We start from the raw sequence: 25,845 nt of genomic DNA, 5'->3' as shown, positions 1-25,845 counted from the left end.
ATAAATGTATTATGTGATAGACCAAGGGCTAACACAAAAAATTTTATTTTAAAATGTTGAAACCAAATAAATATCAATTAATGTTTTTCATTCCATTATATAATAAAGATTCACTGACTAAAAACTAATTTCTGATCTGATTAGAGAGGTTTAATACTCTGAAATATTCTAATTTTTCAGCTGGATCAGGGATTATGAATGCATAGGCATTATTTTGTCCCATTGTAAAAGTTTCCTGTTTCATGTCTGTAATAAATAGAAGTGAGCAAAACGTCAGAGACATAAAGTGGAATGCAGAGTAATGAAATTGGTTTCTGGACATATTTATCTGAATTTATACACCCTAATGAAGGTTGTCCCCTGTGGCAGAGGAGTGCATAATTAAATTTTTCAGTCTTGTCTAAAGTTGTTTTATTAATAACAATTGAATAAGTCTCATAAATTTATATATCTAGTAAAATATAAATATTATAATCTTCAAATGTGTACAAGTTATAGTCATGGATTCTAAGATGTACATTGTATTAGCTGCCTATTCCTGCCATAAAAAAATATGCAAAGTTTATGAATTGAACCATCACAGATTTATTGCCTGCTACAATTCTGTGGGTTAGAAATCCAATACAGATCTCTCCCACCTAAAACCAAGGTGTCAGCAGGGTTGCATTCCCTATGGAGGCTCTAGAGGAGAATCTATTTTCTTGCCTTTTCTAACCTCTAGAGGCCACCACACTGCTTGACTTAATGTCCCTTTCTCCTTTCTCAAAACAACCTTGCTCCCCTCTGACAATTCTTCTGAGGTCACATCTCCCTCTGACTCTTCTGCCTCTGTCTTTTACTGCAAAGACCTTTGTGATTATAATCCAGAATAATCTCCCCATCTTCTGATTAACAACGTTAATTCCATCTGCATGTATTCATCTATATGAATACCTAACATATTCATATATGAATCAGGATGCAGACATGCTTGGGGGCCATTATTCTGCCTACCACACACATTTTTCCATTTCCACAATCAGGATATGACTTATAATCAATGCCATTAAAAAAAAACAAAACTGCTGCATAGTTTAACTGGCAATGCTTTTCTTCCTTCTTGGAACATAAAATGACGGTGCTTCCTAGGATTGATGACATTTAAACCTAATGGAATAACTTAAGGTAACTTCAAAGTAATAAGCCAAATGAATACAGTCTCTTCTGTGTGAGTCGTAGATCATACTCTCAAAATGATGTCAAAATTATTTCTAAAGAAAGATTAACTAACTCTGAGATGCTCCCTGAACTTCAATTACTAAATTTTAAGATAATGAATTTTTATAATTCAGGTTGAATCACGAATTATTAGAGAAATGCAAATCAAAACTGAAATGAGCTATCACCTCACACCAGCCAGAATGGCTATCATCAAAAAATCCATAAACAATAAATACTGAAGAGGGTGTGGAGAGAAGGGACCCCTCCTACACTGTTGGTGAGAGTGTAAATTTGTACAGCCACTATGGAGAACAGTATGGAGGTTCTTTTAAAAACTAGAAATAGAGCTACCATATGACCCTGCAACCCCACTCTTGGGCATGTAAATCCAGAGATAAACATGATCCAAAAGGATCCATGCCCCCCAGTGTTAACTGCAGCATTGTTTACAATAGCCAAGACATGGAAGCAACCTAAAAACCCACTGACAGAGGACTGGATAAAGATGTGGTATCTATACACAATGGAATATTACTCAGCTGTTTAAAAAATGAAATACTGCCATTTGTAGCAACATGGATGGACCTAGAGATTGTCACACTGAGTGAAGTAAGACAGAAGGAGAAATATCATGTGACATCCCTTATATGTGTAATCTAAGAAGAAATGATACAAACTTACAGAACAGAGAGAAACTCACAGACTTAAGAGAACAAACTTATGGTTGCCTGTACACACTGATCTGTATTTTTTCTTCTTTATTTTTTGAATTGTGAACGTATGATAACACATTTACAGGAGACTTGGAAAATACAGACCTTACTATATATTACAATTATTTTTTTAAGTAAATTATTTTTAGTTGGCATTTCAACATCAAACTCTCATAGATTAATAGAATGAACAGACAGAAAAGTAGAAGGATATAGTAGACCTTAAAAGCACTGTGGACCAATTCAACATAATGAAGAATTATACAGTTTTCACAAAATAGCAGGATACAAATTCTATTCAAGTTCCCATAAACTATAAATCCAGGGGAACATATCCAGGGACATAAAACAAGGTACAGAAATTTCATAGTCTAAAGGTATTGAAATCATGCAGGGTCTGTTCTCTTATCACTGTAGAATTATATTAGAAATCAATATCAAAAGATATTTGGAAATAACCTACATATTCAAGTACAATGTGACATTTACCAAGAGAGATCTTTGACTTAGTCATTGAAAGCCTCAATGAAGTCAAAAGACTGAAAAAACACAGATGATTGTACAGAAGAAAGCATTTAAATAAGAAATTAATACCTAAATAAGAAATATTAATAATATAATAGATACCATAAAACCCCATATATTTGGAAATTAAATGTCCACTTTTAAATGATGGTACACTGCTATATTTAAAATGGATAACAAACAAGGACCTACTCAATGTTACATGGCAGCCTGGATGGGAGGGGATTTGGGGGAAGAATGGATACATGTATGGCTGAGTCTTTGCTGTTCACCTGAAACTATCACAACATTGTTAATCAGCTATACCCCAATACAAACTACGAAGTTTTTTAATTAAATTAAAAATTTAAAAACTCCTTGAAAAAAAAATGAAATAAAATTTAAGTTGACCACTCATCTATCTTTAGAGATCATGGCTGACTAAATTGACAGCTTCCTTTATTAAAGATTTTAAAACAACAGACCCTTGTAGATTCAGCTTTGCCCATAAATATTAGTCTTTATCTTTGGGTGATAATCTATAACCCCTCTCATCCCTAAGAATACTTGTTTTGATCAATTTTGCAGTTGAGCTTGTTTGTCTGAAACACTCCCGAAGAGTGTACACTACGAACTACAGATTATGTCAAATGAACTTTACTGCATTTTCACTGAAGCTTCATACTCTATTGTCATTGTGCACAGGGCATTGCTTCCCATCAATAAGAGCCCCCCACCACACACACACACACACACACCTCCATAAAGACTAAGCTCTTTAAAAGATATTACCAGAAACAGAGGATTCCCCTCAGGACTTTGGGAAGAAATGGGCTTGACAACTTGACTCACCTTGGAGCCCTTAAGAGTCTGATAAATACTGTGCTGCTGCTGCTAAGTCGCTTCAGTCATGTCCAACTCTGTGCTACCCAGAGACGGCAGCCCACCAGGCTCCCCCAACCCTGGGATTCTCCAGGCAGGAACACTGGAGTGGGTTGCCATTTCCTTCTCCAATGCATGAAAGTGAAAAGTGAAAAGTGAAAGTGAAGTCGCTCAGTCATGTCTGACTGTTAGCAACCCCATGGACTGCAGCCTACCAGGCTCCTCCATCCACGGGATTTTCCAGGCAACAGTACTGGAGTGGGGTGCCATTGCCTTCCCCGATAAATACTGTGAGAATACCTAAAATAAAGTTCATCTTAATATCATTAATAAAACATTTCATACATATGCAATAACAGTGCTTTGTGCAAAATATTTTTCAAGATTCTTTTCAATTCTGAGTTTTTTGTTGGTTTGTTTAGTCTACAGATAAATGACAAGTTCTCTCCATCAGTGTCAGGGAGAAGTTAGGGGTTTATTGTTGCTGTTGTTTAATCGCTAAGTCGTGTCAGTCTTTTTGTGACGCCATGGACTGTAGACTGCCAGACTCCCCTGTCCATGAGACTCTCTAGGCAGGAATACTGGAGTGGATTCCCATTTCCTTCTCCAGGGGATCTTCTTAACCCAGTGATCAAATCCACATCTCCTACTTTGGCAGTGGATTCTTTACATCTGACCCATCAGGGAAGCCCATGGCGTTTATATTGTGCACTAATAACGTGATGTGTGTGTTTAAGTCACTCAGTTGTGACTGACTCTCTGCGACCCTTTGGACAGTAGCCCACCAGGCTCCTCTGTCCATGGGATTTTTCAGGCAAGAATACTGGAATGGGTTGCCATTTCCTCCTCTGGGGGATCTTCCTGACCAAGGGATTGAACCTACATCTCCTACGTCTCCTGCAATGCAGCCGGATTCTTTACTGGCTGAGCCATCAGGGAAAGTGAAAGTCGCTCAGTCACCTCCAACTCTTTGTGACCCTATGGACTAAACAGTCCATGGAATTCTCCAGGCCAGAATACTGGAGTGATTAGCCTTTCCCTTCTCCAGGGGATCTTCCCAACCCAGGGGTCGAACCCAGGTCTCCTGCATTGCAGGTGGATTCTTTACCAGGTGAGCTACAAGGGAACCCCAAGAATACTGGAGCGGGTAGCCTATCCCTTCTCCAGTGGATCTTCCAGACCCAGGAATCAAACTGGGGTCTCCTGCATTGCAGGTAGATAATAAAGTGATGTGACTGCCAAACCCTAACTCTCAAAACTTAGAGATTTATAGCCAATGATGTCTGTATCTGGAAGCAAAAATGAGGGTTGAAGAGGAATCTGCTTAAGTAATAGACTCTGAGTGCATAGTGACAGTAGCTAAACTGAATTAGAGAATCTTCGCAACCTCTGTGCCTACATCAAAACTCTACTTTGAAAACAAGGACTCATATCAATTTAAGAGTGATGAGATGTCAGATTGTGCTGCTTCAGGTAACAGAATCACTGTCTCCTTCCCATTCAAAATCAAACCCATAGGGATTAAACACAAATTAAATGTTGCTAATAACAACGATAGCTAAAACACTAAGGGACTGGGCTGTTGATCAAATTTAATTCCCCTGAGAAGAGGAATTCCAGCAGACACACAACAGGGTGTAAAAAAGGTTTTAAAGAGTCTTTATTAACTAAAAAGCAATTCTTAATCTTTCTTATAAACCTTGGCCCTTTTGTTATTTGCAAAGGGTCTCCTCAAGTGTTAGAAAGTTGGCAATTTGCTTTACAACATTTATAGGTCTTTTTTCCACCTAATGATTTGGAGGAAATATATGCTGAGAGAATTAATTTAATGACAAGCCAGATAAGGTATTAGTAGAATTCAGTAGCTGGATCATTGTGCCTGTTGTATAATAAGTATGGATTGTTTGATTGCTCCATCTTTTCTTCAGCGATCCTACATTTACACTTCACTAAAGTCCAAATTTAGTATGATTTAGCTATTTGCACTATACTCCTCTGCTAATTACACCCACACTGGCAAGTTAGGTGACTGCATCTTTTCCTGGGTGTTTTGTGTAAGAATCTCAACCTCGATGTGCAGCAGAGGCCTGCCAGGTAAGCCCTGCCTGCCTTCACCTCACCCACGCCAAATTCTTCTTCACTACTTGCTCCAGAGCAGTGGTTTGGCTAAATTGCAGCTCCTCTGAGTGGCACTGAGGAGGCCACGGAGGGAAGGAATGTGAGTAATGGAGAGAAAGGAAAGGAGCAACAGCAAGGGAGAGGGACATTAAGGAGAAACTGAGTAAGAGAGATGAGGTGAAGAGGCAGGAAGAAGGAGAAAAGATAGATATAATGTTCAGAGACAAAGAGGGTTTCCTGTAGTTATCTGGTTATGATAATAGTTATTGAAACTTGTAAATCAGAGCCTATCATTTCCTTACTAAAAACTCTCCAATGACTTTCCATCAGGCTTAGAACTAAATCCAGGCTCTTTATGATGACCTACAAAGCCCTACATGATCTAGCCCTTAGTGACACCCCTTAGTGACTAAAAACAATTCATCATCTCTTGCAGTTTCTATGGGTCAGGAATCAGGAGTGGCTTGGCTTGGTGATTCTGGCTCAGGGTCTCTCGTGAGGTTGCAGTCACATGTTAACTGATGTCAAAGTCATCTGAAGGCTTGTGCAGGTTTGGAGAATGCTATCCCAGGAGGCTTACTCATATGGCTGGTTGTTTGCAGGAAGCCTCTCAGCATCAGCTTCTCAAAGTGGTCTGGGCTTCCTCACAGCCTGGCAGGTGAGTTCCTATGGTGATTATCCATGGAGAGAGCAAGGGAGGAAAGGGGAGAGAGAGAGAGAGAGATTGGCAACCACACAGAAGGAAGCTTTATCCTCTTTATGACCTAGCCTTGGAAGGTATATAAGTTCCCTCTGTCATACTCCAGTGATTAGGACAATCCCAAGACCCTCTCCAACCTAAGAAGAGTGAACATAGACCACTTCCCTTGTTGGGTCACGCTGTTAGAAGTACATCTAGGAAGACAAATATATAGATATGGCCATCTTTGGAAAATACAGTCTTCCGTGGGGAGAATTTCCTGTGGTTATAATAACTATTTTATGTAATTGATAAATCAGGTAATATCAATTTGTCTAATGGTTTTCCATCAGTTACTTTCAAGAATTCCTTACTTTTAAAGCCTTATGTGACCAAGCCCTTCCCTGTGAACCCCTATCCGACCCCCACACTCATCCTTTTTGCCACTTCTCAAACCTACTAAGCACATTCCCTCTGCATGGATCAGTTTTCTCTGAGATAGTCACCTGATTTGCTTTCGTGTTTTATTCAGGTTTCTACTGAAAGGGCACCTTCTGAGAAAGGCTCTCCCTGTGAGTCCTCACTGCTTGCCCATGGACAAACTCACTTTCTCTCTGTCCTCGCTACCTCACTTTGTTTTTCTTCAAGGCTCTTGTCACCACCTGACATCATGGGTAGAGAGATAGATGGGTAGCTGGGTGGATGGATAGATGGGTAGAAAGAGATGGAGACCATCAACTCAGTTCAGTTAAGTTGCTCAGTCGTGTCCGACTCTTTGGGACCCCATGGACTGCAGCATGCCAGGCCTTCCTATCCATCACCAACTCCCGGAGTTTACCCAAACTCATCTCCATTGAGTTGGTGATGCCATCCAGCCATCTCATCCTCTGTCCTCCCCTTCTCCTCTCACCCTCAATCTTTCCCAGCATCAGGGTCTTTTCAAATGAGTTAGCTCTTCACATCAGGTGGCCAAAGTATTGAAGTTTCACCTCCAACATCAGTCCTTCCAATGAACACCCAGGACTGATCTCCTTCAGAATGGACTGGTTGGATCTCCTTGCAGTCCAAGGGACTCTCAAGAGTCTTCTCCAACATCACAGTTCAAAAGCATCATTTCTTCAGCACTCAACTTTCTTTACAGTCCAACTCTCACATCCATACATGACCACCAGAAAAACCATAGCCTTGACTAGACGGACCATATATATAATGTCATATATTAGATACAGATATAGAGCTTTGTTCTTTTGCTCTCAGCAGTATATGAATTCTATGAGGGCAGTAACTCATTTTGTTCACCAGCTGTCTCCAATAGACAGAACAGTGTCTACCCTAGAGTAAGTGCTACTCTGTGTATATGTGTGTTGAATGAGCAAAACACACACATGAATGAAAAAAACCAAGGGATATTACCTCTTCCTGAAGGCCATTCCCAAGTTGTTCTGACCAGTGTTGGCAGCACTGTAATGAGCGTGTCTGGGAGAATTAGGAAGGGCAGGACTCCATAACATGTATACCTGCTAACTGCTAAGTCACAATGAGACCCAGTATAATCAATCTTTTCAATCTTGATGAAAGAATAAGAAAAGCCTATCATAGTACTTAGCTAAACTAGGTAGAGTTTGGTGTGACTTGTGAATTCAAGAGTCCAGCCCAGCCCTTCTTTGCCTTTGTTGGTTGATGGTGCCAAAATCAATAATCCTTGAGGCTTTCTGAAATAGTGGAGCATTGCCTTAATGATGATATATCAAACAGTTAAAACTTAAGGGTAAATAGGATTCTGTAATGGATTTAAAATAATTTTTTTTTTTTTTTTTTTGGCTATGCTGGTCTGCCGGGTCTACTGTCATTGCAGCGCAGGGGCTTCTTACTGCAGTGGCTCCTCTTGTTGCAGAGCTCAGGCTCTCGCATGCGTAAGCGTCAGTTGTTGTAGCGCGCAGGCTTGGTAGTTGTGGCTGGCGAGTCCCAGTGCGCAGGCCCGGAAGTTGTTGCCCATGGGCCTGGTTGCCTCATGGCATGTGGGATTTTCATGGACCAGGGGTTGACCCTGTATCCCCTGAATTGGCAGGCAGATTCTCAACCACTGGACCACCAGGGAAATCTTATAATGCATTTTAAAGGACAGCTTGCCTTACATATTACTGGGTTCAAGAGAAATTGTACTGCTAGGGAGATGAGACTTCAGAACTTTTCTGAAAGCCAGCAGAATAAAATCAAGAAATGCCTATGCTTACTCATTTAAGAAATTTAGCAACAACATGAGCAGTGATAGCTCTGCTTCTACAGAAAGCAGAGAAAAAACATCAAGACATCTCTGGAACACGTCTCCTAACTGCTGTGCTACAGCCATGCTGAGCAACTCACAGTTCCCAATCAAACCAGGCCGTCTTACCCCTCCACAGCCCTGCTTGCTGGGAATGCTACACTCTTGAGCTTTTACCTCCTGGTGCTCTCTTAACCCACACCTGCCACAGGAGAACCAAGCGCTGCATTCTGTTAAGTCCATGGTACACCGCTCACAGCACCATAACATTTTTTGGCATTCATGTAAGTTTGCATGCCTGCCCCCTGTCCTAGGGGCTACCCTGGTGGCTCAGCTGGCAAAGAATCCACCTGCAATGAGGGAGACCTGGGTTCGATCCCTGGGTTGGGAAGATCCCCTGGAGAAGGGACTGGCTACCAACTCCAGTATTCTGGCCTGGAGAATTCCATGGACTATATAGTCAGTCCATGGGGTTGCAAAGACTCGGACACAACTGAGTGACTTTCACTTCACTTCACTGCCACTATCCTAGATCACCAGCTTCTCCAGGGAAGAGTCTGGGGTCATGTTGGTGTTTGTGTCCTTACTAACTAACCAATGACCTTGACATAGGACACACTGAATAGAAGGATTTGATGGATGGACAGGCAGACAGACAAATGTGTGAACTGTCTTATCAGTGCTCTGTTGAGAAGATAGCTTAAAAATATGGGGGAAGACACACTCAGCACCCCGCTGTGATTCTCACTGGGGAAGAGCACTAGTGACTCTTCCTGGGCTGTCACACTGCACATGACCCCTGTCTGTAAAGTCTGTGAGCTGAGAATTCTCAGGACAGGCGTGGTATCCAACCTGACCTCTGCAGTCAGACATTCACACGGCAGGGACAGCCTATGTGATGATCCTTCCGTAAGCTGCCAGACATCCAGTTGAACCCTGAAAAGCTCTTAATGTGCAATGACTGGGGAATCCAACTTGGCAGAGCTAGATATTCACTGTGCTAATATTATGAAATGACAGTTCCCTCCCTCTTCCAAATCTCCCTCAAGGATCTCCCTGTGGCCCACTCTAACTGGACGTCCAGGGAAGGGAATTCTAGAGAATGTCATTCTACCTTCCTTGACACATTTCAGAGCCACCACCTCTTCTCAGTTTCATTCTACAAGCAGAGAACTGAAAAGCAGTCATAGAAGTAGTTGGAGTTCTATTAATTCTGTATGCACATCTAATAAAAACAGATAAAAGGTATAAATCTTAATATTTGCTTTCCTGCCCAAATTTCGCATAAAACTGCTATAGATGGAATTGGCCAAGAGAGCTTATGAGTTAACAAGCGTTTCAGCATGGCCCCAGATGGTCTGGTGTTTTGATTCTAGCTTGTTCTCTATCTTTTCTCCACAAAGCTTTACCTTTCTCTTCTCTCCATTGGCCCCACCATTCTCTGCCTTCCCCTCTTGGATACCCCTGCCATCAGTTTGATGTCTCTGCTGTGCTCTGCCCATGAAACCACATTTTCTTTCTTTCTTTTTTTTTTTTTTGAGACCACATTTTCTACTCCCTCTGATTTCTTTCTTCCCCAATACCTCTCCTCTCTCCATACTTAAATCTATTAGCCATCAGCATACTGGATTTCTGTCATTTTAAATATATAACTGGAAATAGGCAGAAGATGATATTCTATATAGAAGACATTAAGAGGACAATTCCCATAAAACTGATTTTTTATGGGACATTCTGTAATGACATCTGAATTCTTTCTTTACTGAGACATAAAGAATCTTATCTTCATTAAGTCCTGAGACCAGGTATGTGATATCAATTAAAAGGCAGTGGGTTTGAGTCCCAGCCCATGGGTTCAAGTCCCAAGCTGAGTTCTGGATGGGTTCAAGTCCCACCTGAGGTGTGCAGTCTCAGGCGTGTGTGTGCTTAGTCACTAAGTTGTGTCCAACTCTTTGCGACCCCAAGGACTGCAGGCCACCAAGCTCCTCTGTCCATGGGATTTCCTAGGCAAGAATACTGGAGTGGGTTTCCATGCCCTCCTCCAAGGGATCTTCCCAACTCAGGGATTGAATCTGTATCTCCTGTGTCTCCTGTTTTGCAGGTAGGTTCTTTACCGCTTGAGCCACCTGGGAAATCTTAAGTAATCACATTCTTAGAAATTCAGAGATAGAAACATTATAGGAGATATAATGCATGCATGTTGGGACCTCATATAAGCAAGTTAAGCCATTAACCTTATTAACAATGAGCTAAATGTTTTGTGCCAGGAATATATAGGTGTGATATTTACATAACTTAAGTGGCAGAGGAGGAGGCTAGCCCTGTGTTCACCCTGAGAAGGTTAAGGCCAGGTCTGGAAGAAGCAGGCAGGACTGTAGCAGAGCAGTCTCAGCTCCTGGGAAAGGTTCAAGATGAAGGGACACCAGTTTCTCCATCTGTACCTGCCATAGGAACAGGCCTCCAAAGGCCTCAGAGAGCTGCACTCACCCTAAGGAGGAAGTTGTCCAATGGGAGGGGTGGGAGGAGAGAAATTTTATCCTATAAAGATCATTTCAGGTTTGCCTTTGTGGCCAAGCACATCTGTAAAACTAATGTCAAGGTCCCTTTTGCTCACCAAAATTATTCCCACTTTTCTCAACATTACCAAAAATTTCCTAAACTACAAAGTAGTTCATTTGACAACCAGAAATAAAAAATTTAAAATGAAAATCTTTAGTTTAGATAAAATTTTAATGTGAATGAATTTCAATGAAAGGATAATAGGGTATTTGGCCGATCACTCTTAAGGATCAGACTGGTGTCTGATCCTTCCTGGCTTTCAGAGGAGAAAGGAGAAGTTGTGGCATCAGGGGGTAGGCTAGGGGGACAAAGAAGATACACAACACATTGAGGCAGACTTTACCAGATTTAGCCATCACTGTCTTCTGCTGGGTAGGGACAGTGACAAGGTGGGGCACTGAGGAGTTGCTATAGGATACTTTCAATGGCGTTTGAAAACCAGCCTGCATCACAGGCTGGGGAGAGAGGGGTTGATTAAGCTATCAAATTCTCACTCTGCAGAGGGTTCTCATTGCAGTCTTGAACAATCAGCATCCTTATTCAAAGCCACATACCCATTCCCTCTTCAGTTCTATGCTGAGGACACCACCTCACTCCAACAGAACTTGCTGCTCCAGCAGTAAGTCCCTTTGTTCAGAAGGAAATGTGGCTTAGGGGGCTCAGGAATGAAATTCACTTTGTTAATTATATAGTGCCTCCCCCATGGCTCAGCAGGTAAAGAATCCTCCTGCAACAGGAGACATGAGTTCGATCCCTAGGTCAGGATAGTCCCCTGGAGGAGGAAAATGGCAACCCACTCCAGTATTCTTGGCTGAAAAATCCCTTGGACAGAGGAGTCTGAGGGTCACAAAGAATCAGACAAGACTGAGCGACTAATGAGATTGATAATAATTTTACTTACAAATCAGAATTAACCATTATGATTTGTATAAACGTTATTAGGAAATATGTTTATAAAACCTTATTTGAAACACATAATGTCATGTTAAGTATTGAAATGAAAATTAAAAACCTGAGAATGTTTCTTTATATTTCTAATATATATAATAAGTAATATATTAAGTTATTTTTAATTGATAAAATGATATTACTAAGGGGAAATCACAGTAAAAGAGAAAAGCGTATTCTTAGACAAAAGCAGCACCTGATTTTTAACAGAGAAATAGATAATAAGCAATTAAATCCATATCATACTTAAGAACAGCTCTGGAAATCTCTTCTTTTCAAGGAACTAATAGTTTCTGGGAAAAAGAGGAAAGACATTTGGGGGTGAACACATGTCATTTACTGTGAGGTGCTCTCAAATCTGTTCCCTCTACCTCAGATGAAAACATCATTGAAATTCACAGGAGGGCCAGGCTGTGCAGCCCACACTTGGCGGGTACAGAATGGAGCAAACTGCAGCTCTGAATAGGTTTTTCCGTGCACGTTGCTCTGTCTGTGTGATGCCAGTGGCAGATTCAGCAGTCACCTCACATAACCCACCCTTGCTCACCCAAGCTTTTAACTGCTTTTAACAGGCTTTTCTTTGGAAATGATTGCACAGTTATTTAGTTGTTTATAAAATCAACCAGTTCCCATAGTGAGATTTATTTCTATGGGAGTCAAATCTTAGATTCTAACTAGCAGAGCAAAAATCTGTTGTCATGGAAACCATTCCCATTTCACTAGGCTGGAGCTTCAATTCACTTGCCTGGAGATGGATTGACAAAGATGCCGAGGAAAAGGGTGAAAAGAAATCAGACATGGCTTAAAACTATTTTTCTGAACAGTATCGATGATCATTATTGATTTTACTTTGGATGGAAAATTGACCTATACTGGATCCTAACAAAGTACTTTCCGTACTGGGGGGAAGCAACCAAAGTATGTTTTAGAAGCTATTTAAGATAACCCAAAGAGTTTCTCTCTTGCCAATGACGAGGATCATTTATTAGACCAGTAAGACTGTGTTTTATTTGTTCCAGAATAACTGAAGCCATAGTAGTTATGTTAAGGGTAATTCAATTTCTTTATATTTAAGCTTTATAAGTTAAATGTTAAGACTGTCAGAGAAGTAATATGTGGATTTGTCATCAAAATGAAAGGATTGTGTGCATCTCAAACTCATAGTCAAACCAAGCATGTCTGTTCACAAGTTCTTATTCCTACAAACTTATGGCATCATAAGTTGACCATAAAGAGCATGTGTATTTCAAGCTTTACGGTATTTGTGCCTTCCTAAAAGGACAGAACATTTCTGAGGGTTGGTGGAGATACCAACAGAGATGGTGTAAGCCGTTCCATTTTTTGCTCCATAGCCCGTCATTCCTGCTCCCTCTAAGAAATTACCACATTTCAGATTAGGCACACGTTTCCTCTTAAAGGACCTTCAACCAGAACTTTTTATTTTTTACTGAAGTACAGTTGTGTTAATTTGTGCTGTACAGCAAAGTGATTCAATTATACATATATATATATTCCTTTTTACAGTCTTTTCCATTATGATTTATCAGAGGAACTATCAAAATTTAGTTCCCTGTGCTATACAGTAGGACATTACTATCAAACCAGATACATCTTTTAAATTAAAGTGGCACCATTGTGAGTGGAATACACACCAGAGTTAGTGGATGCCATGTGCCTAGATTTCAGGTGCTGCTGGGTATCTGCAACAGAAGAGAAGTGACAACATGGTCAGAGGCAAGGCTGAGAGATGACAGTCTTCATCCAGGCAGCAACAGCTCCCAATATTGACTGAAATATTTTTAGTAGTCAGTTATAAGATTCTTGAGGATTTGACAGTTGTCTATTTAAATTCAGAGATTCAGTTGAAAAACAAATAAGGTCATCTGAAAAAACACTAAATTTTTTTTAGGAAAAAAATTGTTATCCCACATCATGGGGTCTTAGTAAACGGATTAATTATATACAAGAAGTATTTATCCTTGGGGAAAAAATTCATTTTAAAATAAAAAGCATAAAATATCTCCAGTAAAATATACAAACCTTAAATTTATAGCTCAATGAATTTTTTATATTTATTTATATTTATAAATTTTACAGCAATTAATATATATATGTGTGTGTATATATATATCTAGCACCCAGATCAAGATATAAAACATAGTCTTCCCTCAGAGAATTTCACAAAACACTTTTCCAATCTTCCTACCTACCAAGGTCACCATTTTCCTGACTTCCATCATCATAGATTAGTTCTTTCTGTTCTTGAACTTTGCATAAATAACAATATGTATCTTTTTGTCTCACTTCTTTTAATCAACATAATGTTTTAAAACTCATTTATGTTTCATGTATATCATTAGCTTGAATATTCATTGCTAAGCAGTGTTCTATTGTATGAATATACAGAATTTATTTATCCATGTTACTGTTGATAGACATTTGGGCAGTTTCCAACTTGAGGCTGTTATAAATAAAGCTGCTATGAACATTTTTATCGAAGTTTTTTGTGGACATATGCTGTCATGTCGGGTAGCTGTATATTTAACTTTCCTGGAAAGCATCGGTTTTCCCAGGTGGTTTTGCCATTGTAACTCTCACTAGCATGTGTGAGGCTCCCATCCTCACCAGCACCCAGTTTTGTCATTCCAGTGGATGTGCAGTGGTCTCTCCTTGTGCCCCCTTTTTTCTAAAGAAGCTTTTTAAAGAAGCTATGTTAATATCTGCCTCAATGTTGTCATGGGGTCCTATGGTCAGAATAAAAATTCAGATATTGTGATTAACATTTCCCAACCTCCCAATGACCCCACTGGGGAATGTAGATTTTCCAAGATAAGTAAAAGTTCAGGGGCGCTGAGACTTCAGGGTACTTATAAACTGATGATCGTAACGGGTTGAAGTAGAAAGGTACACCTGATTCTTCTATAGTCACAACTCTCTCATTGACTGTAGCCCAGAAGATCCTCTACTTTTTAGGCCTTGTGTGATTAGGCTGGTTCAGCAAGATAATCTAGAATGATCTCTTAGAATCAAGGTCCGAAACCTTAATCCCATCTGCCGAGTTCCTTTTGCCTGAGATAAGATAACCCAGGTTTCAAGGATTTGGGTGTGGACATTTAGGGAGCCATGATTCTGCCTACAACATCAAGAAATAGGATTGATATCCACAGATTGAACCAGCTCACCTGGAATCTGGTGGCTGAGCCCTGCTCTCAGCGACACTACGAGGCACAGGTACTCCCCTGGAGTGAACATTCCCCAATGCTGCTCAGTGGTATAGATGACACAGGGTGGCTTTTATTCCTCCCAAAGGGTCACAAAGGCTGAGGAGTAGATGGGAATGCCACCAGATGTATTTGTTTACCAGTAACGTTTAAAGGAAACTTGTGACTTCAACCTCATTTATAGGTTTGCTTAGCTTAGCTATTCTTTGATGTTGTACCAAAAAAAAAAAAAAAACCTTTTAAAAAGAGATAGAGACTGCTGTATCCTCCCATGCAACTTGTAATACTAGCGAAAAAAGACACTGAAATTGAATGTTCAGAACATAAGAACAGCTGCCCAAGCCATCCTTATATAAGCACTTACGTGCAAAAAAAGCCTTTTCTTTCTTTTATGGTCTAGCCACCACTGTGACTTACCTTTGAAAGTGTATTAGAGATGGAAAAGATTCTTTTCTGGGTCTAGGAGGTCAGAATAGGGAGAAGGGAAAAAATGTTGCTGGTTTTCCAAGTTCCATCTAAGAATAATATTTCTAGTAGGAACCTTGTTAAAATGACTATTATTAGGATTTCCTACCTCTTCCAAATAATCATATTTTTAAATGTAATATATTTTCATAAACTATGTCTCCTTAATATCTATATAATTTATAAATTCAGTTTCAATTATCAGTTTCATCCAAGGGGTTTTAGAATGGCATTTCTTAATTTATGAGAGATACGTTAAGTGAAGCATTTAGAGGACTGTAGTAGGAAAGGTGAATCAAAGTTATTAGTTAATTTTGACTCAGTAATGGACAAATATAGGTTGACATGTGATGACAAGATGGGAAGGTAACATGGAAAAGCACAGCAAACCATCCAAAGTAATTGGTGAGTGGGATAAAGATATTAAAATAAATGTGATAAAGCCACAAATTTTTTAAAAAGGAAAAATAGATTATAACAAACAGAAATATAAATAATGTTGGTGGAATAAAGCCAACTATATCAATGAATACAATAAATGTAAATAGCTCAAATTCCCCAATGACAGTGAAAAAAAAATCAGATTGAGTTAAAAACAAATAAAGTTTTGAAATAAAAGAAGAGCAAAGTTGTATGAGAGAGAGGAGGGTATAAATATAGCAATATCAGATGAAATGGAACGCAAGATCAAAAGAACTAAGTGAAACATAGAAGGATAAGCTCTAATGTTAAAAGGTATAAATATTATTTAACAAACAACAGAGCCACAAATACAGAAAGCAATACTAAAGGAGAATGGGATCAAAGACAATCTTTGTGGGAAATTTGATTACTTGTATGTTTTAGAATATTGTAAGTCAAGTAGACAAATAAAAATTTAGGATATCTGAATAATGCAATTAACAAGTTAAATTGTGTTTACAAATATGTTGCAAATGTTTATATTATACATATCATTTTTGTATTATATATATTCTCTCCCACAAAAAGAGAATATATTCTTCTCTTATGCTCATTGCCTGTTTATCAGAAGCTATCATGTACTTGTATCTGTCCACAAAATAATAATTATACATGTAAAACAGTAGAGATCTTATGAATCAGACATTCTGACCATAATCTACTCAAGTTATTAATAACAATCTATGATTTCACTTCCTATTCAATGGACCACCTGAATTTTCCAGATCACTGTCCAGTTTTGGATCCCTAAGGCTTTCTGGGTAAGCAAATATGTGCAGTGAGGCCAGCCTTGTGTAGTCATCAGCAGTGGAAAGAAACTAGTTTATGTAATACATACTTAGGTAGCACCCCATAGGTTAGGACCTCTACTAAAGGATTCACAAATAATACCGGTGGGGACTTACACCTTAAGTAGGAAAATATCAGTAAGAAGCTTTTTAAGGGGAAAAAAAAAAAAAACTCACCCATCCATCCTGGTAATTTTAAAATGCAGATTAAAAAAATGAGATTCCATTATTTGCCTACCAGATTACAAAGGTAAATACAAATGATATATTTGGAGTGAGATATATAGGCAAGAATATCTGCCTATATATCACCTTCAGCAGGAATGTAAGTTAGATGATTATATAAAGGGACATTTTGATAACATGATTTTTAAAACTCTCTAGGAAAGTTTGCAGATCAAGCAGTTTCACTTTTGGAAATGGGGATAATCAAGAATGTATTCACATATTTCCTGTTTGAATTTCATTTAGCCCTTTGCAACAAGATGGAAACAAACTAAGTATGCTAAAATAGGAGATTCTTTAAATAAATTGTGATGTACCTACACCCTGGCTTATCCTACAGTTTATCAGTGAATAGCACAGATTCTGACTGCAGGCTTCCTAAGTTTGAATCCCTGCTCTGCTTCTTAGCAACTTTATGACATTGGACAATTAACCTCCCTTGCCTTCATTCTCTCACCTATAAAAAATATGAATAATAATAGTATCTACCTTTGCTGGGCTGTTTTGTTAAAAAAGATGAGTTAAGATGTATAAAGCTTTACCTGCCATGTAGTAAATGTTACCAAAGTGTTTTGTGTTTTTTAGCGATTAGTGTCAGCAGCAGCTATTAGTCAGATATGCAATAGAGTACTTAGTCAGATGGAAAAATATTTATATCATATTAAATGAAAAGGACAGATTTCAAGACATCAGTTGAGTATATGACCTGATGTCCATTTTGTTGATATACACTGTATGGAGACATACATATTTGATTATGAGAGTATAAAATTTTAAAAGATAAACATCAAGAGTTCATTATCAAGGCTATTAATAAGTAGTGTGTCTCTGGTGAGACTGAAGTTTTCCTTTTCTTCTTCTAAGTCTCTTAATTTTCTGATTTTTCTTATTTTTGTGAAATGAACATGTTCTGCCTTTAAAATAAGGTGGGAAAAGTTATTTCTTAAATAAAAGTCTTACTCTTGCCAAGAAACTTGAAAGAATAAGTCATTCCTCTTTTGAGCACCTAACAATTCAGTCTCTGAAAAGCACAAAGCATTTCTATATGAAAAATAGTTTAGTGATTTTTTTTTTACCTTTTCATATATATTTCTAAGACCATGTTTTAAACTGTTTAGTGAAAAGTCCTTATTGTAGAACTGAGAGTTTCTATCTGGAACATTTAAATACTATTAAGAACTGAAAACTTATAGATCTCATTCTGTTTTGCTTCAGCTGTTCCCTGGTAGCATCAGACAAAGCAGAATGCTGTAACACCACTTAGAAGAACACAGCAGAACAGAATGAATGTGAAGACAGCTGGGGGATCCATACAGCTTTCTAGAAAAGGGCTCAGAGTCTGCTGTTTGGGGCCCTAGAATTTACCTAGGAGCAAAGGCAACACACACACAAAGGAGAGCTGTCCTATAATCCATCTCCAGGATGTAAAATCCAATATTTGCACAAAGACTTAGCCCAAGGAAGGCGTATTTTTGATCCTCGGGTGTAAATACCTAGTAACTGCCTGACAACACGCCTGTGGCGGGCTAGAGTATCCACAGAAAGGCGTACTCAGCCATGAGCAGAGTGGTGTTGACCTTCCAGCCTGTGTGCCTGCCACTTGATTAAAGTTTCAAGCCTTCAGTCACAGCAGTCGCTGCATGAATTCTTTCACAGCTTCCAGCACTCTAAGCAAAAACCATAGAGATGTGGCAAATCAATTTCCACCAAGAAACTATGAACATTGGGGTGAGGCAACAGTTTATTTTGCTCTGCTCTGAGGCAAGAAATGGCTCCTCTATTTCATTGCTGAAAAAAACCTGCCATGTTGATTTGCATCTCCATTTTGAGAGTTTTCTGTCTAAGATGGAGAAATATTTGAAGTTTGGTGGATAGAGGCCGTGTAGATTATCTCTGAAATTCAAACTCCGGCCAGAACTGGCTGAGTCTTGCTAGGAAAGCAGACGCTTTTCATTTTCCCTTATAAGTGAAAAGGCTACATTTCTGTTGTTAGTCGTTAGAATATTCTAGTCTTCCTCTGCTTCATTAGAAAGCCTATGGGAGAGAACCTTTAAATGTGATATTATTAAGATCAGAATGGTGGTATTTGCAATGCAGTGACAGTTCCTTGAAGGAGGGATTTTGTCTCCTTTATCATCATTTTCCTGGCATGAATCACTGTGACTGGTCCATGGTAAAATGGGAGGTTGATTAAATTAAAATCATGAATGGAAAATTATCATTGCTATCTGTATTAGTTAGTTTTGCTGCAATAACAAACAAGTCCCCAAATCTCAGTGGCTTATAAACCAAAGATTGATTTCTGGCTCATATTATATCATGGGAAATAGTCTCAAGTTCCATTCTACATATCTTCTTTCTAAGGCCCCCAGCCACCATATGGGATGTGCCCTGTGGCATTCTGACCTGGCTCATAACAGCCCGAGCTCTAAAGAGTTGATGATGCACATCTCTCCCCAGCTATGTTCAGTGATGCCATGTTGGTGACCTAAAATCAACACATGGTATATGAACCATGGGAATTGGCAGACACTACCAATCAAAATTCTTTTGTTTTTGTTTTATGAGGGCCAGTTCATCAGTGTACCCCTGGGTCTGTGTGACAAAGAGGAAGAGGAAAAAAGCTGGCAGAAATTCACAAGGCCTCTTCAGGTTAAAGTAAATCACATGGCCAAGGGTGACATGGCAGGGACACATGCAGGACACATGCTCCATCTACAGGAGGTCCTCCAAGGCCTGGGGCAAGGATGGGCAGGGAACAAACAACTGTGGATGCTACAATATTCCCCGCTGTCTGGATAACTGGAATTGACCAAACCCCAAACTGGGACATGTGACATGACTAAATATTTTAATGACTTATGTATGTGTATTTTAACATAATTCTCATTGTAAAAACTTACTACTTATTAAATGCTTACAATATGCCATGTGTTGTATAGAACTTTATATAGTACATAAGTCTCACCAATCTCCCCCATCCTATGATACAGATACTGCTATTAACCACATATTGCAGATGAAGAAACTGAAGGCTAGAAAATTGTTTATCAGATGGGATGCCTTGGACACAGATTTGGAGAGCTGAATAGCGATAGTTAGTTGCTCAGTGGTCTCCATAGATCCATCTACAAGGAAGTGAGATGACCAGAACTGAGCAGAGGGAGGAGTTGACCTGCAGGGCCTCAGCCAATTCCTGCAGGGAGTTCTGGAGCTGGGATGACCTTTCGGGATTGTTCTCAAATCAAGGCAAGAGGGTCCCAGCCAGTCTCCAACCATGGGGTTCTGGCTCTTCCATATGTGAGTGGCAAAACCCTAACTCAGGAGTATCCAGACCTCTGAGCCTCTGCAAACTGGCAGGGGAGTGATTGGAGTTGAATAGGACATCTGTTAAAAGCACTCATCAAGATCCCTGGTATTTAAGAAATGACCTATATGTTGACAACATTTGAGTTTCTTGTTTTTACTTTTTAATTATATAATATCAATAATGTAGTAAGACTCAAAAATCAGTATTCTTCAAGAAGAATTGTTATTTTCTGGGAGGGAGTACTTTCCTTCAGAATAGCATTGCATTGATCCTCATTTTTGTGTTTTGTGTTGACCTTGGTACCCAGGAAGCAGGAGGCTGGGCCACAGTCTGCAGCAGGGTGCGCTGTGTCGGAGCTGCCCAGGGAAGGAGCAAGGTTGTTTTGGGGGCCACCAAGCTGCCTTTGTGTGTCTGCCACCTCACCTATTTTGTATGATTCTTGATTGACTCTTTGTGACCCATCTCGTGCCTGTAGTTTCAGATCCTAGACAGCTAGGAAGTTTCCTTTCATTTGTTCTAATTTGTCTCCATCCAGTATTCATAGTATTAATAAACTGAGGGGGGAAATGACATGAATAATGTTCACGGCAGGAAAAGGAAAGAAGACGTGGTTTTCTGTCTGGGAAAGCTTGGCAGCTGGGCACATGCACTGAATTCATTACCTGTTTCCTGAGCCTAAGTGATTGTGGTTCTGAGACGTGCTCCACAGGGGCTCCCAGGTTGAGCTCCAATCTCTTTTAACATATACTCCTTTGGGAGGCTAGGCTAGCCAGTCAGAGGAGAAGTTGGAAGGGGAAAGCAGGAGAGAAGGAGGGAAGGGGTGGAGTTCTTTGTTTCTCTCCTCCAAGCTCAGAACAACTTGCCATCTTTCTGGGCGATCTTGGTTATTCCAAGCATGCTCAGAGCTCTGGACTGGAAATCTGTCAGTGCTTCTTTGGCTACATCATTTTCCTACTCCCATTCACTTTCTGATCATGATACCTTTTCAGTAAATCAGAAAACAAATATCCAAGACACATTGCTTAGGCATTACAGATAGCTTCTGATGGCTACATATACAGCCGAAAACACACTAAATATTTGCATCTTCTGTGTTCTGGTATAAATTTACAGGGCTGCTCTGTGGTCCTGAGTATAGAACATCTCTGTTAGCATAGAGCAGGAATTTAAATGCTCCTGAGAAACAAAATAAATAAATAATAATGTTCTTTTACATCAGATATGGCTTATAAACATGATCAAAAGACTGTCCTATAAAAGCAATACACATATAAATCCTTAGAAGAGCATTTTCTAGTGATAAATAGTTTCCAGGATTTTTTATTGTCTGCTGCTCCATTTCTACAAGGTGGCAAAGCTTAAGAGAAAAGTTTCTAGATATTTATCTTATAATGCAGATCAAATACCAGAACAATCATTAGCCAGGAAGAAGGCCTGAATATAGACACAAAGGGAGGAAATCTGAAAATAAATTGAGTTTTGCAGTTTACATACTGCTTTGCTATAAAACCCAGGGAGTAGGTGAGGCCAGCACTCTTTGTCTACTATAGTATAATTTTTTTCTACATATGTACCAGCACCTGATCAACAATTCTTATTGGGCATCAGGTCTAACTTATATTATACAGATGCCTTGAATTCCAAGGCTGGACTATAAGAAACCAGGTGGCTCTAATTTTGTGTAGTTGAATGAATTTGACTTCTCTACTCAAACCTCCAAATGTGATAACTAAGGCATAGGTTACAATAAAGGGAAAAGAAAACTGTGGTAGCCCAGCAAACTGACTCATTCAGGAAAAGAGGGAAAGTGAATTCTAAAGTCACAATAACATTATGTCTCCTTTAGAACATGATTGTCATTCTATTGCCCTCTGTTCCAAATGAGACTCTCTTCGTCCCTTGGGCTCCTGAAAAAGTTCTTGAGAAGAAAATTTTTACCCCAAGTTATAGTGTAGCTGGGGCTTCCCTGGTAGCTCTACTGGTAAAGAATCCATCTGCAGTGCTGCTGCTGCTGCTGCTAAGTCGCTTCAGTCGTGTCTGACTCTGTGCGACCCCATAGACAGCAGCCCACCAGGCTCCCCCGTCCCTGGGATTCTCCAGGCAAGAACACTGGAGTGGGTTGCCATTTCCTTCTCTAATGCATGAAAGTGAAAAGTCAAAGTGAAGTCGCTCAGTTGTGTCAGACTCCTAGCAACCCCATGGACTGCAGCCCACCAGGCCCCTCCATCCATGGGATTTTCCAGGCAAGAGTACTGGAGTGGGTTGCCATTGCCTTCTCTGATCTGCAGTGCAGGAGACCCCAGTTCGATTCTTGGGTCAGGAAAATCCCCTGGAGAAGGGATAACCACTCCAGTATTCGTGGGCTTCCTTTGTGGCTCAGATGATAAAAGAATCAGCTTGCAGTGCAGGAGATCTGGGTTCAATCCCTGGGTTGGCAAGATCCCCTGGAGGAGGGCATGGCAACCCAGTCCAGTATTCTTGCTTGGAGAATCCCCATGGACAGAGGAGTCTGGTGGGCTACAGTCCATGGGGTTGCAAAGAGTCAGACCTGACTAAGCACAGCACGGCACATTGTGCAGCTGGGACCTAATATTCAATTACTGAGTAGCCCTTTCAGCAACTGTAAGCTCACTTTGTTCCTTTTCTTCCTAGGCTGTCTTGGTTTAGACTCCTGGAGTCTGAGTACCTCAATCAAAGTACAAGCAATGAAGGGTATCCTCCAACAGATCCTGTTCCAGGAATCTGCCCTGCAAATCCCACCCTAGTCAGTCCACAGAGGGTTATGGGCAGGAAGGAACAAATGAATAAAGGTTAATAACAGCCAACATTTATTAAGCATGCACCATGTCCCAGCAGGGTTCTGGGCTTATATACAGTACCTCATGCAATGCTCACAGCACCAAAAACCATAGTATTCTTATTTATGGATGAGGTAGAGCTATGTGTGAGATATGAACAGCCAGTCACTGGCACCATTTATGAGTTTGGAGTGGTTTCCCTTACCATGATTCTTTGTTAGCAGGAGCCGTCACATTGATGAATGTAATCAGCCCTCACGATAATCCAACCACTAAACATTATTTTTCCCACTTTTTCCATTGGAGTAACTCTGACAGAGGTCACTTTCTCAAGGTCATGCTTAGGGAAGGACAGTATCTGAACCCTTCTGAAGCCTGTGCTCTCCCACCCCACAGTGGCATGCAGCATGCACATTTTTAAAGAGATTCAATGACTGACTTCCTATTTAGTCATGCACATATAAGCAAAAAACCACGACATGACCAAGAAATACAATTTTAAGATTCCACCCTTTTACTAAAAAGATGAGTGGATAACGCATCGTGTTAGCAAGGAGGAGAAAAGGCATTAGTTTTCAAAGAAGGTGATGTGGGGAAAGGAGTTTGCAATTTCCAGGAGGGATGTTGCCCCAGCTGCTAGGGGAAGGATTTTGTATCAAGTACAGTGGTAATGACTGCAAGTAATGGTGAGCTCCTGTATAAGGATTAAACTGTAGGAGGTAACTTGTCCCCCACATAACAAGAGGCCTGTGGTAGGACACTTCAAGTGTTGGTTCAGATGCTAAAAGACGCCGATGGAACCTGGCACTGTCTCCTTTCACCATCCTCCCTTCCCATGTTGATCTTCGCTTTTGAGAGTTCCAAAGCATCTGCCATAAAGTTGGGAGGAAAAGGGAAGAGGCTGCACCAGCCTCACTGGTCCCATGTTAGCAGAAAAGCAGAAGCTTTCTCAGCCCTCCAGCCTCCAGCCAGCTTCCACTTAGATCTCATCAAGCAGCTGTGGGTCCCCTGTGCGGTGTGGAAAGGAAGAAGAAAGTATACCTTGCTTTAGGAGGCTAGTGTGGAGAGGAGCTGGGGTGGGCTGTGCTTGGGAGAAGGAAGATGTGCTTGGGAGAAGGTTGATGAGAAGGAGCCTCATCCTGCCCTTTGAATTCACCATTACATATAAGTGACCCCGGGCATCACAGGTGCTCTCACCCTTCCTTCCCTCATCCTGTTAACTCTTCATTTTTTCTGCTTTCATCCCAGTAGCACTTTGGGCTAAATAGTGTTGATAAGTATCAGATCACCTGAATCACTATTTTTTTTTATTTAAAGTTAAATAAACCATTATTGAATTAATTAAGTAATTAATAAGATGAGGGGCTTCTAGGAAGATACCAGCTGGTAAGGGCCTTTGACTATAGCAGCCAGAAGTTTTCACTGCCTCAGAGGAAACAGTCCTCAGGGGCCTCTAGAAGGAGTAGGGATGCTGCTATTTCCAGAATCTTCAGGTTACAGGTGTTGGCTCAGTGGCCCAGCTGAGACAAGAGGAATCTGAAAGGGCGAGGGCTCTTGGATGAAAACCACCCTGTATGGCTGCCTCCTGCAATGAGAACTCTATGGTTTCCTTCTTTGTCTCTGCAGAGCCAGCTCTCCCAGGCGCTGAATGGGCTGTCAGACAGGGCCAAAGAAGCCAAGGAGTTCCTGGTACAGCTGCGCAACATGGTCCAGCAGATCCAGGTATTGGCAGCAACCAAGGCAGAAAGCAAAGCCATGTGCTAAGATGTAACTGTGTACCTGGGATGTGGCGGCGGGGGGTGGGGGGGAGGGGGAGGGTGTTTACTTGTCTTATCTTTTATTTTTATGTTTCCTAGGAAATTTCCTACATATTTTTTTTCTGCTCTTTCTGTTCTAATATATGCAACCACACATACAGACCAACTTCAAATATACCCCTTCTCAAGACGGTTACATTTCCCTAACAAGCCAAGGACATAACCCCAGTTTCCAAGAGGTTCCCATCTTCCACGCTGAGCTCCTAATTCTTTGCTGCCATGCATTCAGAAAGATGTCTATTTCTTTGTGGATTCAGTCATTATTGTTGAGTTTTCTGAATCTATATGTTCCCAAAGCACCTTGCAAAAATTATATCTTATCTAATAGTAACAAACAGGTCACATTTTCTCTTTTTTATGTCTTTCTTTCCTTCCTTCCTATCCCATAATAATGCTTCTCCTCTACCTAGATACTTAAATATTTTTCAACCATGATTCCATGGTAACTATAATTTCAGATTGCTTTATGTGGACACAGTAACCAACAAATCACTTGGCATTTGAGAGCCTGTGAACTCCTACTGGAGCTGAAGGGGAAAAACCATTAAATTGCATGAAATGCTAAAATAATGACCTTCTGCACTGTTTAATGTTCTTACATTTTCAGGTTTGCCTCACAGAAATAACCCGAGCGCTGGCCTCCAGTAGCTTGACTTTCTGAGTTAATATCTAACCTATGTCAAGGCAGAAATGGCTTTTTAAATGTAAGCCAGCCTTGTAGAGCACCTCACACTGATTTTTTTTGCCCTTTGTTGACATGCAAGCCCCTGTTAACAACCTAACAGTTGTATATTTCCTTCTGCTTTCCAAAACAACAAAGTTTATCAGTTGGTCCCTTCTTTGCTCCTGGCATAAAGTGTGCAGCCCCAGGCTCACCCCTGCACGTCACCTCT

The 25,845-nt window shown here is 40.2% G+C and overlaps 1 protein-coding gene across 7 annotated transcripts in view; it reads left to right on the top strand.

Annotated features, from left to right (window-relative positions):
- TRIM9 (tripartite motif containing 9) overlaps nucleotides 1-25,845 on the top strand; it is a 117,692-nt gene that overhangs the window by 36,533 nt on the left and 55,314 nt on the right. For all 7 annotated transcript variants that reach the window (XM_061430966.1, XM_061430963.1, XM_061430967.1 and 4 more), the window contains exon 2: nucleotides 24,762-24,857. In XM_061430966.1, coding sequence (XP_061286950.1) covers nucleotides 24,762-24,857 — 96 coding nt within the window. The remainder of the gene's footprint in view (nucleotides 1-24,761; nucleotides 24,858-25,845) is intronic.

The sequence above is a fragment of the Bos javanicus genome, chromosome 10 (assembly GCF_032452875.1).
Source record: "Bos javanicus breed banteng chromosome 10, ARS-OSU_banteng_1.0, whole genome shotgun sequence".
NCBI classification, from domain to species: Eukaryota; Metazoa; Chordata; class Mammalia; order Artiodactyla; family Bovidae; genus Bos; species Bos javanicus.
The sequence above is the reverse complement of the archived record's forward strand: the minus strand, read 5'-3'. Positions and strand labels throughout refer to the sequence as shown.